Genomic DNA, 17,958 nt, shown 5'->3' on the forward strand with positions numbered 1-17,958 from the left:
GCAGGGACAGACTAGTGGCATGCAGAGTAATAATGCTGTGCACGAGTGTACTGAACCTGCACTGCAATCTGAAAAGCACTTCCAGATCTGCCCTGAGACAGAGCACTAGCTGGGCTATCTTTGTTATGCCTGCATGCCAGATCTACCATTTAAAAGTAATAAGATGAATAATAAGAATTGAACCTAGAAAATAATATTTGGAGCTAATCTTCCAAAGCAGCTGGATGTCACCATTGTAGCTCAGACCAGAAAAAAAAAAAAATTATTAAAAATAGACATACTTCATTGCTTCTCTCTCCTCTTACTCATCCACAGASGAATTAGGTGACCTGAGCTTTACAGGGCAGGAAGGCTCTGAGCAGCTCTCTCTGAGTGTTCCTCTACTTCCAGAGGCAGGTGAACGAGTGAAGAGTGAATTCACACTTTAAAAAGCAGCGAAGATCATCTTGCCATGAAACCATTCACAGATGAAGATGTAGAAATCTACATCCAGAGCAAGGTAAGGCTTTATCTGACCAGATTTTCTGTCTCCCACACTAGGTGTTGATTCTGAAGGGTGCCAAATTTGACAGTTAGTTGCTTGCCTGCTGTCTTCGTTTCTGAGACAAGATTGGGTGAAGTTTCATGAGAACTGTATTTCTAATGAGATTTCTAGGTTTCTGTWGCAGAATCTTATCAGCTTTTACCCTAATTTTTCAAGGTGCTTGTCCTATTCTTCTTCTAGGCGTCCTGAATTTTTGTTCCTGATCTGGAATACCCGATGTGAAAATAGCTGTAAATGCCATCATTTAAATCTAAGGAAAGGTCCTTGCCTCTCTCCCATCTGGTGGTCTTAGCTTGACCAAAAAAAGACCAACACCAGGCATTGCCTCTAAGAAAGATTAATGTAGGAACTGCAGAGACAGACAGATACTGTTAGAATTCAGTCATCAGTCTGTCACCTCAGCTTAGGATACTTCTCTATATACCATGATTAAAATAACATATCTCATTAGCACATGCAGACTGGAATCACATTTTCTATTTTATGAGATATTCCAGCACTCCATTTTTTCCCCCATTATGAAATGAAGTAAAACAGAATGAAATCTTCTGTGAGCCAATACTGTTTAATAAAAGCTCTAAGTGAGCCATAACTTTTTTTTAAAGCTGACATGTTTCATCGCAGTACTTAGCTAGATCTTCTTTTATAGTCTGCTCTCCCTAACAAAATGCCAAAGTGACAAATAATTTTGAAGTGGAAAAGTATAAGGCTTTATTTTCTGTAAAGGATTACATATTCTAGTACAATGAAGGAGCTGGTAAGAAAGGTTTGTTTTCCCTATGGAAATATTTTGGTGACAAGTATGAAAGTTCTCACAGAACTACACCTTCTTCAGCCATGCAGTGGAAAATTGTGCACAGGAAAATCATTCCTTGAGAATCTGTTCAGTGAGCTATAACAGCAAATGCCTCGCTGAAGATTTAAAAAGCAGAGCTACAAAGGAGGGAACAGAGGGAAGCCGTGCTCAGGAAGATGCTCATATGACAGCCATAAGCACARGGAACCGAAGCAGGGTGTAGGTGAGGGTGTTAAGTGAGGTTCATAGTTGCCAATATTTTAGGTTATACTGAAAGTCTGTTTTCTAGCAGCCCTCCAGCTCTGATGGATTCCTAGTTTCTGCCTGCTCCTGAGTCTCTTRTCCAAGTGATGCTGCATAACCTTCAGACAGCCCCAGTTCAGCTTGTCTAGTGCTGCCTGTTTTTGGAAATGGGTCAACCACCTGGTGCAGTGATTCTCTATAATACCACAGATTTCATCCTTAAGCCACTCATCAAAGGAAAAATTCAAATGCATATGCAGTGGATGTGACTGGGTAAATAAGAGAAAACCTAAATGTTTTTAATATTTCCTAATAAATCCCAATCCTGCTTCCTTCCTCCGTAACAAAATCTTAATTGACCTTGTTGTTCAGGTTTTGTGCATCTGTTTTGGCACAATTCTCCAAGTTAAGACCTGGCAAGGGGAATGCCAATAAGTCATGGGAGTAACTGTCCAGGAAAGACCTTATGATGTCTCTTCTCACAGTGTGTCTGTCCTGGTACTAAAGGCATCTGAGATAAATGCCTTGGCATGTTCAGTTTTCTGATTTTTTGTCCTCCCCTCTGTCAGAAAGTTTTATTTTCCAACAGCATGATTAGGAAGCTAATTATGGTTAGCTAATTATGAGCACCCTCTGTCAGTCACATGCCTATTGTTCTTTTCTCCYTGCTCCAGTGATGAGGATTACACTTGGAAAGTGGTGTTTAGTGGTACTCCCTAACTGTTTTTTTGAGTCTGTACTCTAGTAAAGAATTCATGGCAACTGCTTTAGCCTAGCCAGTAGGTGATGAAGGCAGAATTAATTGAGGCCACGTTGGCTTGGATAGATTGTCCCAGGATAGTGGAGGTGACAGAAAATGTTTCCAGCAGATGCCCCTTAGAGAGAACATAGCATGAGCTATGCATACAGAGGGCACTCTAGGTCTCCCTTCGAGCTGAAGCAGTGTGAGATTGTATACTTGAAATACTCTCAGTAAAAGAAGGTAGATTTTTTTTTTGTCTAGAAGCTTTTAGAGATGGGCAGCTTTCTCTGCCACTCACCATCCACTTGCTGGAGAAACCATTAGGTGTCTTGTTCAGGAAGACAAGCTTGTTGGACTGTTCTAAGTACTTGTTCAGGATGAACAAAAATAAGGTGGAGAAAATAGCTGTAGATACAGATGGAGAAACACCATAAATGAAAGCTGAGATGAGGAGGTRAAAATGAATATGGGCTAAAATCTTTCAGTGTAAATTCTTCTGGAAAAAAAGGTACATGTAAGCTAGGTAAAACTGTTCTTAGAGCAAAGRATGAATTGGAATGAGGAGGAGGGTGAATTACTGGGGAAATTAAAGGGTATTATGTAAGCATAAGGGACTGCTCGGTGTTAAGATAGCAAAGAAACAGGATGTCAAGTGTGGACTAGAGCCCAGTGAAGGGAATATGGTGCTGCTGTCTGATGTATTTCCCACTTCCAAAAGCTATTCAGGCTTAGTAAAAGCACTKTTAACTTTGTTAACTTCCTCTGAGGGAGGAAGGTATTCAAACTCTGCTCATCATCAAGTTCAGTGTTAGCCAATTGCTGTTCATTGCTTAATGAGTCTTTGACAAGCACTAGTCCATTTTAGTCCATTGAATGGTCCCTTGTTGTGAACAAGTGAATCTATTTGTCCCCTTCCAGAGCCTGGGAACACATTCCAACACACTGGAGTGGTTTGGCTGATAGTTCAACATTTGACATWAAGGTGTCTAAAARGACTTTTAAAGAAGTTCTTGTCAATAATATATTTTAAAAGAGAAAGAGGGCTGTTTAGATGTTGAAGAAGATGCAGGAGGAGAGGAATTTTAGAATTGTCACAGACTGRCTTGGATTGGAAGGGATCTTTAAAGATCATCTACTGCAATCTCCCTGCTGTGGACAGTGACATCTTCTACTAGGGCAGGGCTCAAAGCTCCATCCAGCCTGGCCTTGAACACTTCCAGGGATGGGGCATCCACAGCTTCTCTGGGCAACCTGTGCCAGTGCTTCACCACCCCCACAGTACAAAATTTTAAACTTATGCTTTTGCTTCCTTTTGGTCTTTGATAATAACAAAAGATCGTAGYAATTATGTTTGACTGTGGCAATTATGCTTTATCATTCACTTTAGCCAAGTGATGATCTCTGTTTCTGATTTTTTTTCTTCTTTCCTGCAAACAATAAGATTTAGTAGAATATGGTGAGGAAAAAGGAAAATCAWGAAGAAAGCAAATCTGCAACCAAATCAGATCAAGCATTGGATCCAAAAAAGAACAGTAAAGAATATTTCACTTTGCAGAAGTAATTCTGGTTGTATAAGTAATGACAAATAATGTTAATGAACTTCATTAACAGTAGCTGAATCTCCTCACTTTGGTAAATGTGTAAGGATATTTGGGAAATACTAAATGTCCTTTACTAACATAGTTCCTGCATTTTCCTCCCGTTGTAACTCCTTCTTCAGATTGTGACCATCCCATTATGCTCCCTTCATTTTTAGTCTTAAGTGAAAGTTCAGGGTCATCTTACATTTTTCTGAGTTGTCCACCCCTCACCTCAGTCCTTCCAAGACTCAGACATTTCACTGAAATAATTTTCAATAATTAGTTATGCACTACTGCTTGAATTGAAGAACTGTCCATTGAATTGAAGAACTATCCATTGAGCCACACAAACACCTAGTTCCCAGTRGGACCAGCTTTGGAAAGATGCTTTCTCACTGTCTAGGAGTAGACTCTTGTCTGCACTTCAGCTGTAAAGACAAGTATGGATACTTTCAGTGTATAAGGTGTCTAAATGATGCTACATACATCTACAACCTGACTAATGAACACATCTGTAACTCTTGATGTCCAGTCAGTTCCTGGAGTGAAACATATCCTATCCTGCCTTCCAGAATGATTACTGTATGCAGGGGAGTAACTGGTATTCTGCTTCAAATGGATAAAGACTTGAGACTGTAACTGTAGTTGATAACAAATTTATCCGTGTAAAGAACCCTTTTCCTTCCATCTAATGGTGTTGGCATGGAAATATCAATTAATGCTCAATAGTCTTGAATATTGACCCTTTGATGTTCACAGCTCTGTCTCATGGTAAAYTGGTTGCAATACACAAGGAGTAGTTTTTATTCCCAGTGCAGCACAGGCACAAATGTTTTGGGATGCTTTAAGCTGATTTGTCTGCTTCCCACTGGAGACAAAGACTGCAATTACCTGTAACATGAAGTGTCTTCCCTGGAACTGGCAGGTGGAACGGCGACATTAYCTGGTTTCCAAAGCAGTGGAGGAGGTGCAGAAAATCATCCAGCAGCTGACTGCAGAAATCAGCTACAAGGCTGTGMGGTTCCAGGCTATCTCCAACTCTGGCATTCACAATGAGAACATTAAGGTATGAGCTCTAATGTATTCTGTGGCAGCCTGTAGGCAATGGATAAGTGATTTCTCTGTTGTGTGAATGTTGGTTTGGGCAGGTACCTCACCCAAAACAGCACAGATGATGTGCTGACACTTCACTGGAGAGTTCTAGTAGGTGTGGTAGTCTCGTTTGGGACACTGGGTCATTAGGACTTACTCATGGACATCTCACAGCCAGAGGAGCACTGAAGAGAGATGGGTAAGTCAAGCAGACTTTTTACAGCTGCTGTGTTTACAAAGAGCATCTGTTGAGAGCTGTCAATCTGCAAGCAGAAGCCAAAGCTCTTTAGGAGACAGAAAGAAAAACTTTTCGCAGCAGTAACATAAGAAAAAATGCTCATGCCTTCATGAGCTATGACTCATATTTTTCACAGGTGGAAAAGCTGTCAACTCACTAAAAAAAGAAAGGAAAATCAAAAGTCCTTCTGCTATGAACATTAGAAAGCTCATTCAGAAAAACATATTTTTTCTTTGTCATGGATTGGAATTTTTTTTGTTGAGGAAAAAAATCCTTATTAGTGGGAGAAGAGAAATGCCTCCCCATTTTAGACCTTAAAACATGAAAATAATAATRTTCTGTCCCAGCCAGAAGAAGGTTCCTTATTTCATATGACTCCAYAATACAAAAGTAACTAGTGTAGAGACACAAGAAACAATCACAGCAATGGCAACTTCAGATGAAAACCATCTTTTTCATCTGAACTARTTTAAATACTTTAATGTCAACCATTATACTAAACCACAGCCACTTACAGATCAAAACACAGCAAGAATGTAAAAGCTTGAGGCAACTTTTGCAGTTCTCTAGGACTGAAAGGGGAGAAGTCTGTGTATCAAGCCASTGGAAGGGTATGGAGGTGGAGGCAAAATGTAATCACCCAATCTGAAATGTGGCTATTGCCCTGGCAACAAAGACATTCAGACTCATAGCTTTTCTGCAATTTTGTGTATCCCAGAGCATGTGGTCTTGTCAATAAGTATGGCCACAGTGACGTAAAGCAGTGCCACATCCTGGTCCACGTGGTCCTTGGTGGCAGAGTCTGCCAGCCACCTCTTGTGCTGGAATGAACCTGCTTGGCTAATGAAGTCTGACAGGACCAGGGTCAGGGTAAAATTATTGTTCTGGAAAGCAAAGCAGAACAAAACCACCAAGGCAATCTATTAAGAGCAGTAACTTGGTGGTGTAGTAGGCTGATATGAACAAATTCTTCTTGAAAGAAATTCTCAAAATATATTTCCTTAAAAGTGGCAGATTTGTTGCTCATGCTTAATTGAACCCAGCATTATAAATCAGTGGAAGTAACACTAGGAGGACCTGACTAACTGTCCTGTATGTATGGGGCAACAAAGAATGGGTTGATGAGAAGTTATTTTGATTTGGGCTGTCTCCTTTCAAAAACTGGGAACTTTAATATCATTGCTGACATAATTCAACATAGAGGAGACTTGTGTTGAGGGAAAGTCAATGTATTCATTATTCTGTGTTTAATTTTGCAACATCTTTTTTTCTCTGTCAGTTAAATCTACATTGACTTTGCAGAACTTTCAGCTTTTGCTTAAAAGGAATCAATTTAACATGGCGAGAGATTCAGATTTGTTGAGAAGCCTCAAGCTCCCYTCCAAATATGAAGGGCTGAGTGGAYAAYAGTTAGGAAAAGTCTTCAGGTATTCAATGTTTTTCTGTAACCCATGCAACAAAAAGTCACTCTTTAGTAAAAATTTGGATTAAAATTCAAATTCATTAAATGGATTATTTAATTTTTAACACTTTAAAGTGTTTGTTTTAGCTGTGGCTCACCATTTTTGCWGTTGTCAACTATGCAGGGCTGATGCCAGAGCTGTGGAGGTTTCAGTAAAGTTACCATGACCAGGTCCAGTCTAACCCTTGGTACAGCACTGCCCAGTGGTATTTCCAAGTGTTTAATCAAGGTGGGGGCAAGGGGTGAATTTTCTTTTAACAAACTCTAAGCATACAAGGAAACTTGCAGCTTTGCTCTGTGAATGAGTGACCTAGCACATACTTTCTCTCTGTTCTATGTACTTCTTGTTTTCCTTTCTGCTTCTCTCAGGATCAGCCAGCTTTACTGGCCAAGTGGTCAGCTATGCTTCGGAGGAAGCGCCCATTCCACCCATCCATCCAGGTACAAAATCTTCCTGGTGCCTGACAATCCCTCTGCTTGYTTACTCCTCACCCACCTTCTTCTCCAGACAACTTCACCTACTGAACAAATCCTTCCATGRCTATTTCGTCCTCTGCACAGGAGAYTTGCTTTTTCTCTCAAAGCATAATTATTTTCTTTCTAACCTAATATTGCTGCCTCTCTGGAAAAGCCTGGCCAGGTTCCCAGGAGTGAGGTTGTATTTAATTTGCCCAGCATACTTTAGACAGTATTTTAATACAGCAGAATTGGCCATAATTTACACACTGCAGAAGTGGAGGCTCTTGCTGGGGCCCATGGTCTACACACAGCACACAAGACCATCGTGTGACAGAGCATGGTTGTGGGACTGGGATTTGGTTAGACCAAGAAGACACCAACTGCCCAGCTTTACAGTGTAAAAGCCTTGTAATTTCTGTTGTTTTGGGGTGAGCCCCCGGGTGGAAGACCCTTGTGACTTGCATTTACAGGCATTCACATAAACATGTGCAGCTCTTCCATTTACAATCTGTTGGGTGCCAGTGCATACARGACAGCACTTTGGTAGGGAGGGAGTGGTTGTTTACCTGCAAATGTGGCTGAGGCAGTGAGAGGAGCAGTAACTGCATGGCAGCTATTGTGTTTTTTCCTTACAGAGCCTAGTACTCTGTTTCTGAGCTGCCCACAGGATTTCTCAGCACCACCAAACCTGATGTGTGCAGGTCAGCTTGATCTGCACTGTCATCCTTTCAGCATCCTCCTGTCTGCATGGTTTATATTCAACAAAAGAGCAGCTTCCTGGTGSTTTCTTTGCCATTTCTGTTCTTGCTGGCCATCCTTTGTATTCCAAATCTCTTGCCAGGGAGCAGAGAAGACCAGCTGCTCCCTGTGTGAGAGAGAGACAGGAGGTGAGCGTAGCAAAGCAGTCCCTGAGTGAGACAGACACGGAGAGAGCAGCTGGGTCAGCCAAGAATCTGGATCATCAGTCAAGTCTGCTGATAAGTCAGGTCTGAGGTCAAGCCACTCCCYCCTTCACTGGGGTCAGAATCACCCTCAACAATAGGAACCAGGGTCAGATGTGCTCTGTTGATTCCAGGCAAGTCCAGAGTGGCCAAATAGGTCTGAGGCCAGGCAGGGAAGGCATTCTGCAGATGGGACAACAAGGTCTATGGCCAGGCACAGGCACAGCTGTCACACAGTTGGAGAGCAGCACTCCTRTGACATAGCCCAGGGCTGATAGAAGTCCCAGAAAGGCTGCTTAGGGATATTAAAGCCTGTTAATGCCTTCAGGGCCCTGGCACCTCTGTGGTAATAATTTAAATCAGCTGAGCCACAGTGGTTTAGATTCCTACCAGAGAGTGACAAATGTGTTTCATTCAYTGTGGCTGTAAACATCTCACAGCAGCCACAGTTACTTCACATCCTGCTCATGCAGCAGCTTCACCTTATTTATGCCAGTGTAAGTTAAGCTTGGTAGCAAGTGGACTTGAAAAGCTCCTAAGCCAACATGGTAAAGATCTGAAGGAGTTTGAACATGTCTGGCTATGCCCTGGGCCAGTATGACATTTTGTGGTATTTGTGTCACCTTATTCTTTCCTTGCAAATATTGTCTCAGAGCTGGTTTTAATTGGAAAATGGTTATTCCCCAAGTGAGGCAAATTAACTGGCTGGCAAATGAGCCTGTTTAAGGGTTCCTTGTCCATAGGTTGTTGCCTCCATCCTTACACTGTTTCTGTCATGCTCAACAGAAGATGCAGTTCCATACATTACAGCTGAGCAAGACCTGGGCTTATTTCTGACAGTGGCAYTACCTGTGTAAGCTCAGGCATGTCACTTGCCTGATGTCTCAGTCCCTTTAAAGGACAGTAAAACAGAGTGAAAAACTTGTAAAATTTAATGGGCCATAGCCTTGTTTTGCTGATGTCTGTAGTGGACTTCGAAAAAGATCAGAAAGGTGCACATTTTGCCATAGTTATTACTAGTATTGGACTGTAGGTTTATCTCAAGGAATAATTCTGAGATAATAACTAGCATTATTTGGGATCAGAGAAAATATATTCTGTGATACCTTGCTGCTCCTTGGAAGCTGCTGGTTATTACATCTCATGCAATTGCAGACTAGAAATAACCAGAAAAGGGGGAATCCATGGCAGGTGTGCTGGCAAATCAGCCAGTGAGCTCTTGTCTTCTAGAGCTTCACATCAGATTCCTCCTAAGGCAGTTTCCTTTTAGTCTGCATGACTCCAAAGTAACCCTTAGATATGTCTTGACTGTGTTCAACTGGTCCCCATCATACCATGGTTTTTGCTTCTTTTCAAAGCCCCAGTTTTACCTATTACTTCCTCAACCCTCTTTTCCTGCCTCTGCCCTTGTCTCCTGTCTCAACCTCTCTCAACTCTCCTAGGTGTTAGCACCCAGCCAATTCCTGATCACAGTTCCTCTGCGTGGCCTGACGGGGTACAGGGAATGCCAGGTACGCCACTGGCGCTATTACACCGTGAATGGCACCAAGCTCCTCTCCTCCGTGCGGGACCCCGAGGAATTGCATCAGTGGCTGGAGGTGGAGCAGTTCTCAAAAAGCCTYCAGCAGTGGCATGAAAAGGATGTGAACATCGAAGGTGATCTGGTTCCAGCCAAAGTCCTTATCGTCTTCCGGGAGCTGGTGGAGAAGTCGATTGTCTCCTGTAACCTCTCCAGTGAGTTTGGTGGGGACAGGTGTAAGGGAAAACCATCACACACAAAGTGTTGGTTTGCATGGTCAGAAGATGAGCAAAACCCTCCAAAATCAGGAAGCCTTCAGGCAATTCCAGTGATATACATAGACCTGCACTGAAGATAAAATTCGGTATTTCTTGGGCTCTTCATACCCAAGATGTTACTCCTTTCTTAGGAATTTGGGTAGGGTCTCCAGCAACATCACCATCGCAGCTCAACCAAGAGGCAGTCCAGATTTTTAGAACATTTAGGAGTTTGTTTGAGAAAAAAAATCTTTCACTGTAATATAATTAGATTGTCAAGGAAGGTACTATAAGAAAATTGGATACTGGGAAGGTGCACAAGTCTGAAGAGAACATGTTTGAAGGTATGATATGGCAGATAATGATCAGGGGAAATTTTAGCTGCCAACAGCTTTCTGGCGTGTGATGGTGGGAACTRTGTAGAAGGACTTCTACTGAAGCAAAGTATGTTGGACAAGTGCTCTTTTCCCCATTGTCCAGGCTCTTTCCTCCCACAGTGTCCATGTGCCTCTTCCCATAGCATGTTTCCAGGATGATGTTACTCAGCAGCAGCCTAATATGAGTCTTCTGCATTTCAGAGCAATAGAAGCTATTTCCACTCATCTGATTGCACTCTGAATTGTAGTTACAGGAAAGAAAATGTTAAGGTCAAGCTCTGCTAGTGGTATTTTTTTCAGGAAATGTTACAACAACAGAAAGGTGGATAGGACTGAAATTTCAGCATTGAGGTTCACAAGAAAGACCAGCTGGCATGGGCTTGCCTCTGAGGCTTTACTTACATGAAAGTTATTGTGTTGAGCAGCAGTCACATCAAACCATTGAGTCAGGAAAGGTATGTCCAAGGATCCCAGCGAGTGATATTTGGGTTGATGATTCTGATGCCTTTTTTGTAAGGTGCCCTGGGAGATGAGTAAGGCGAAGTCAGGAGAAGCCATTACATTATTGTTTATTTCTGTGAAGAATGAACTGCCTTCATCCCACAGTATGGCTAAAATTACAGAAAACTTTACTGATTTAATTGCTTCCCTGTTTTTTTTTTAATTCTTTAAACACGAGCAAAATCAATTTTTGAGGTGTCTCGCATTTCCTTAGTGAAAATATAGGTATAAGCATTGTAATGCTTTTGGAAACGCCATGAACGTATTTACATGTTGACATAGTGGTTGCTCTAACACTTTTCAGCTGCTGGGGATCCTTGTTGGAAGCTTGGGAGCAGCAGTTTCTGTTTTGAAGGCAGGCTTGGCTCAGCAGGGAAATAGCAGGTAGATTTTCTGAGGTTTACGAAGTCCTGGTTGGGATGGACTCTACATTTYGCAAGGTAATTCACCCCGTGGATTKSTCCTTAGCCCATGGTRATCAAAATKAGCTGGGATAACACACTGCACCTTAAACTGCTCATGTTCATCTGCTCAGGCTTCTACTTCAGTGGGCTGGAGAATGAACACACAATTGGCTCAAATGGCAGAACTGAAGGGACAGTGATCCTGCCAGAGTGACTGGGACAGAAACTTCTTCCATAAACACAACTGAATGAACAAGAAACATCTTACAAAGCCCACTGCAACCTTCTTTCCTTTCTGTACTCATAGATCATGTTGTTCCTGGAGATGAGCCACTTTTACTTCACACTGAGGAAACTTTTTTCCTCCAAATCACCTTGGAACTAAYTCTTTTTTGCACTCAGCACTCGCAGTGATGTAGCAGTTAGCCTTTTTTGTGTGACTGCTCTGCACAATAGACCATCAATTCTGCCTTTGTCTTCTGAGCAAGTGCATCTCCAGAAACAAAACTTACAAATACCCCACAAAACATTCTGAATGACTGGCAGTGGTAAGTGTGATCTGGCAAGGGTCTGAGCTCAGGTTCTCTGAAAGAATAACATCTTTAAATARGAATAATTCATCTGGTTCTCTCTACCTGCAGTGACCTCCTTATACTATACCATTAGAAATGCTAGGTTGAACCACTTGTCTAGCTTTATTTTTAAGAACTTGATCCTAGGATTTTAGAGGACCCATGAAAGAAAAAAAAGCATGATAATTAAGTGTAAAGTTAAGAACTTTGTTCTTTCATCTTCCTGTTCTCATTCTCCAATAAAGACTTAAAAATATTTAGGTGTTTCTTATATTCTCCATGTGTCATTGGAGAGAAAATGTAAAGACAGAACCAACAGAACTGCAAGGTCCTAGACAGCCTCTTGCTTGGCTTGTKGAAAAGGACTTTTTTATCTGTATTATCTTTTGCTGTCCTTTCACAGGTAAAGTGACAGTGCTGGAGAGCTTCAGCTCCGTGGTGCGGGTGGCTGTGGAGACATCAGAATCACAGGTTGAGGTGGAGCTGGTCCCTGCTGTGGAGATTCCAACTTGCTGGCCTGAGAAAGCCCGCTGGCCTCGTTGCCTKAAGCGCTGGCCTTCTCAGGAAAAAGTGCAGTGCATCAAGGTAAACAGTGTAAAAAACASCCTTAACTATGGGCTGGAATTTACCTGTCAGGCGTCTGGCAGTGGTTTCCCAAAGGAAGAACTGCATGGTGATGGGAGGCAACAGCAGAGCTGGAAGGTGTATTCTCTAGAGAAGCAATTTTTCAAAATATTCTGTCAGATTTTATTTGGATTTTCCACCCCTTATCGTGGTGAGTTCTACAGAAAAAATTTGAGTTAACATTTTATTGTGTGAGTGTCTAGCACACAGTTCTGCCTGCATCACACATGCATCATTCTTGCTGTTCTGCTCTGCCTCGTGTAAGCCCTCAGAAAATAGGCTGCTGTCTTGCAGTTTTCCCTCCAGCTCAGTCCCATCTTTCCCTGCCATACTCATGGCTGRATTCTGGCACTTCAGCTCAGCTCATTTCCATGTTCCTGCAGGTCCCTTTTTGCCTTCCAGTCCTGCTCCCCACTGCTCCACAGCAAAGTGCCTGCAGAGCTGCACCTCTGCTTTAGTGGCACTGCTGGAACTGAACCTGATGGCTCTAGAGCAGGATCTCCTGGCAGTAACTGCTACCAACACACAAGAAAACAACACAAAATGCGTGTTTATTCAACTAGGAATTAAAATGGGAGCATGCCTCCTGTTTGCTGGCCCTGCTAACCCTGTTTAGAAYGCGCTTTGAGAGATGTCACACATGCTTTTGTAACCTCTCTCTGCATTGCTGCAAGAAGTTTGCCTCTGATCTGCTGTCACCCTTGCCATGTTGTTCACAGTCGCTGGGTTTYGACCTCCTGGCCCGCTCTAATTATCACTGGCAGCTCTGCTTCTCCCGTGCTGAGCACATCCTCATGGAGGGACTTGATGAAGATGGTGGCTGTCGCATGAAGTGCTTCAGGGTCATGAGGCAGATGAAGGAGGATGTCTGGTGTGCTGGCAATAAGCCTGTCATCACAGCTTATCACCTTCAGGTAGGCATCACCCTGATACCAACGTACAGCAGGGATCTGTTGCAGTGGTTTCCATCCAGTAATGTCAGAATGTTGTGGTGTAAATCACTGTAGCATCTATGTAAATTACAAAGTAACTGTCAAAACTGCTGTACTTTTTCATTGCTTTACAGTGGCAAGGAGTTCAGTAAATATGTGTTCCAAACATCAACAAAAAACTAAAGTCCATAAGAATATTAAGATTGCAGCAGCGTAAATAATGTTAGAGTCGAGGCCCCTGCTCTGTTTTGACTTCACTTTGTATTGTTGTAATTGCACACTTACATTCTGCTTCTTGACTACCCCAGACATCCATATCTATGTCTGTCTGGTGGAAAATTGTGCTTTTTTTYCTTTGTGGATATGCACCAAATGAAACTGTCTTAGGTGTACATTATTAATGAATTAGGTGTAAACTACAGTTCTGGTGGTGTTTCACCTGGGGTAGGAATGGAAGAAAAAGGTAAAGGGRTGCGTAGTATCCTCCTTGCACCTACTTCAGGGTTCAAGATGGCTTCAAACAGGATTTGTGAAGGAGAGAGAGAAGACTTTGCTATGACTGCATCCCCACATCTGACAGCTGCAGACACTGATGGGCCACAGGCAGTACCATTTGTCAGACTGTAGAGCATTCCTGTTTTCTGAGACTCCATCCTCCTGGAGCTGCCAGGGAGAGAGTACTTTTCCCACCTTGAAGCCCCAAGCCACCAGGTACCCACAGTAGTTACTGATCTTTTGGTGTCCAAAACCAGATGCAATGCTGAGATTTCTCCTAAAGAAAAAGGTGGTGACCATCAAATGCTATTACATTGTCATGGCAGTACTGTAAGTCAAGATGGTGTCAAAAAACCATCGCTGAGGCTGATTATAGCTTAGCTGAATGCAAAACTCTTCGGTGCTTGTGAGAACAATTTGGTGAAAAAATTGTCACATGGAAAACCATTTAACCATTAGTAGCATTTTTTTCCCTGTCTGAAGGAGCAGATGTGCAAGAAGTGCTGTTGCATKGACTTTTGATCAAAGTAAAAAACTATTTAGAAACTCTTCAGTTCATTACTGTAACTGTACTTCAAGCTTTTGTTGCAAGAGAGCATTGGTTTACCAGACAGAATTTTTCAAAATTACTTACATTAAAAAGAAAGAAGGGAAAAAAGAAAAAAAAAAAAAAAAGAAGAACCAGTGGATAAAACAGGAGTTAAGCAGAAGCTTTGTCTTAGGTTTCTTCACATTCTCAGGTTTCCCCTGTCAGAGGTATCAAACAATTAGGATGAAACAAGATTCCMTATGAGAAAGAGCCCCTATGACAGAGGAAATCTGCCTCCCAGAGGCTGTGAAAGCCTTAGAGATCCAAGTAACTGCACTTCTTTTGCTTACCTGCATAGCAATGAAGTTCCAGATCTGGAAGTTCAGAAAGATCCAGGTACATTCTGAAAGCCARCTCTGTGCTGTTGGTGGACAGCTGGCAATTAGGGACATAAATTCTGGGGATAAATCACCTGTTTGGCACCTGACTGSAAAAGCARTGCTGTTTTCTTTGCCTCCAAAAAYTTCATTGCAACTGCTGCCCATGGATCCTACTGAAGCAGCTTCAGTGTGTCAGAAGGAACTGCTCTGCAAATCTTCAAGGAGCAGCTCTTGGAGTTACTGTTTGAAGTACTCACTATGTCTTTGTTCCCTGGTGACATTCAAAAAAAGGCTTTGTGGTTATTGCAGCTGTGAACAAAAAAAAATTTCACATTTGAAAACCTGTTTGAGAAGAAATTTGTCAGCAGTACAACTATAGATTAAATTCTACCTCTGTAGAAACAGAAGAGTTGAAGGCTGTGGTTCCACTCTCACARTATCTGTGAGTCTCCTTTTGGGTGGCTGAATTTGCAAAATAAAATTTGGATTCAGAAGACAMTTAAAGGATTTAGCAGAATTATTGAACCCAAGACAGGTGACTTTGTACTTTAAAAGGGATTTCAGGTTGACCAAGGCAGTCAGTATGGCTTTTTTASTACAAGTTAGTTGGCAAAATTCTTCTCAGTTGTGGGAAAGTCTGAGAAAAAGCAACATGGGCAGTGTAAAAATAATACTATAAGAGCAATAATAATAACTATATATTTCTCAAACATTAAATTGCATAAAATAATCTTGGAGAAATGGAGAATAAGATGTGCAATAAGTATCACATATCAGAAAAAAAACAGGCAACACTTGACCAGAAAGCAAGGCTTGGACGTGCAATAGCTTCTTGGAATCTCAGTCTGTTTAGGATGCAGATCTCTATGTCTTCAGCACAAATACAGCTGAAGCTAACAAATAATTACATTAATCTCATTATGCTCTGTCCCTCCTTGCACCTACTGGTATCCACACTTGMATAATAGACCATTTTCTGCCTCAAATTTCAGCCTAAAGTACCTGGCATTTCCACAGAAGCTCCTGCTGGAGGGTGGCAAATAAACTGAGATTATTTCAGCAAGATTATTTTCTTTGGGCTCCTGGCTCAGCCAGTGGAGAGTGGCTCCTCTGAGGAGAGATCCCAACCAGGCACTTCYGAGCTGCTCTGCCTGGTCCTCAGAGATTTCAGCTGGGATCTCTCCACTGCAGAAAYGTTAACACAGGGAGGTAGGAGCGAGTCTCTGTGATTTCCAAGGCTGTCAGCCATTCACCAGCACTAAAACTGCCTTAGTAAGCTGTGTGAGCCCTCGACAGAACCTCTAACACATCTTCTCTCCCATCTGCTTCTTGCAGACAGTGCTATTCTGGACGTGTGAAAAATACCCACGCACCAAGGATTGGCGCTGCTTCCCTGAAGCCTTTCTGAGGCTGGTACAGAAGCTGCACAAGTGTGTCAGCCAGCACTTCCTCAAGCATTACTTTCTCAAGAACACCAATCTGCTCAAATATGCCAACACCAGTGACCTGGACCTGGTGGCCAGCAAGCTCGCAGTTTTCTTGGAGAACCCTGTTTTCTGCCTGGATTAAGGCAGGCAAAGGTCTCACCCCAGCCTTGAGTCCACTCCCACCTCCTGTCCCCACCTCTGGCTGCTCTCTGTGTCCTTCCAGTAGATGTTGCAGCTGTCTTTGTGAGACAGTTGGCACATGCAGCATGAAAGAGAAGTGTGGAGCTGGCAGCAGTGGGCGGTGAAAACTGATGGGAGGTATCACTTGATGCCCAGCTGATCTAATTTGCTTTCAACAGTGACAGCTTGCCTGGAAGCTACAGCCAGTGAAACCCAACTTTGTGTGTCAGTCAGAGCAGGCAATGCCTTGTTCTCTGTCTGTAGTCTTGTGGCACCTAAGCTGAAAGGCAGTGCAGAGGGGTCTCTGCTGCCTCTGTAACAGTATTGTTGCTGCAATCACTTTTCTCACAAGGACAGTGGATTTAATTGCCTGATTTCCTCACAGGCCAGTCCTACAGAAGGGCAGAGGAACATTTCTGAGGTGTTCTGAAGCTTGAAGCTTTCTCAGATGAATCTCCAATTCAATGAGATGCTGCTCCAGCAGGATCCAKTAGGAATATAACCATGCTTCTAGTGTTGAAGAGCTCAGTGRAAGCAAGAAGAGGAACAGTGGGTTTTGCCTCCTATTTGTTTTTCTCTCCTCCACTTAGGTTTTTCTTCCAATAGCTTTAAATGTTTTTTTCATGCTCACTTTTGCCAGTTGTGTTAGTACCATACCATCAGGGGGTTTTGGCAGGGCAGATTTCACTCCTGCCCCTGGCTCCATCCAGCAGGCTGGAGGAGGAGCAGGTCTTCCCCCAGTTGTTAGCACCCACATATTTTTGGGTGAATATTTTTCAAAGGCTCTTAGCTCCAAGACCCGTGGTACTTTTAATTTTGTGGATGTTTAAAAAGGAAATTAATTTTAGTATTAAAAAAAAAAACACAAAGCTTTAGAATGAATATAATGAATGCTGATTTTAATATTATTAAATCACAGAAACGAAACCAAAGCAGGGTTTTTTTTTTTATTTTATTTGTGGGATGCTCTCCCACGAGAAGCATCGGTGGCGCGGCATCTCCCCTTGGTGGCAGAGTGCGGTAAAACCTTGGGTTTGCAGMGCATCCTCTGCCTCTGGATCATTCCCTGCTGTGAGCACTGCTGGACCTCACCACTCCACAGGGACAGGAACATCCTGCAAGGAGTCTAGCGTGATTTTGGGCTAGTGAAGTTGAGAGAGTTGGAAGCTGAGCAGGGATCTCATGGTCCTTCACAGCACCCCAAGGAGAGAGAGAGGGAGATGCCTGATCCCTTCTCCCTGAGATCCAGTGATRGAACACATGGAAACGGCTCAAAGCTTCCTAGAACTGTAGTCGATGCTCCAAGCATGTTTAAGAGGCATTTGTACACTGTGTTTTAACTTTTGGTCGGCTCAGAAGGGCAGTTGGACTAGGAGAACTGTGTAGGGCCTTCCAACTCAGATAGTCTGTTCTGTTCTRGTCTATTCTATCCTTTCCTTCGCCCAGGTATAACAGCAGGCTTTCTTCCACAGTTTTTGAGCAGAGTAGATATGGGTCAGGCAGGATCCCAGCTGTGTGTTCCTTGTACTGGTCTCCTGCATCAGATCCCACCTTGTGTAGSTCTAATCCTTCCATGTAAACCAGCATCCTCTTTGCTCAGGTCCTGGGAATACTCTCCACATCACTTTTTCACGGGGTAATCACATTGTGTGGCACTGTTTTGA

At 42.7% G+C, this 17,958-nt stretch overlaps 1 protein-coding gene across 2 annotated transcripts; it reads left to right on the plus strand.

Moving 5' to 3' along the window:
• The first annotated feature begins 440 nt into the window (after positions 1–440).
• On the plus strand, positions 441–17,215 carry MAB21L3 (mab-21 like 3). 2 transcript variants are annotated; one of them, XM_057376239.1, is made up of 6 exons: positions 441–499; positions 4,831–4,971; positions 9,540–9,831; positions 12,131–12,312; positions 13,071–13,265; positions 16,023–17,215. In XM_057376239.1, exons 1-6 carry the CDS (start codon positions 452–454, stop codon positions 16,254–16,256), a joined length of 1,092 nt encoding a protein of 363 aa, XP_057232222.1. In that variant the 5' UTR covers positions 441–451; the 3' UTR covers positions 16,257–17,215. The 2 variants fall into 2 exon arrangements, with proteins under 2 accessions (XP_057232222.1, XP_057232223.1); XM_057376240.1 differs by lacking the exons at positions 441–499; positions 4,831–4,971 and adding an exon at positions 6,757–7,138.
• The last annotated feature ends 743 nt before the right edge of the window (positions 17,216–17,958 follow it).

This window comes from Malurus melanocephalus, unplaced genomic scaffold (assembly GCF_030028575.1).
Source record: "Malurus melanocephalus ecotype Western Australia unplaced genomic scaffold, MMel_1.1 scaffold_275, whole genome shotgun sequence".
NCBI lineage: Eukaryota > Metazoa > Chordata > Aves > Passeriformes > Maluridae > Malurus > Malurus melanocephalus.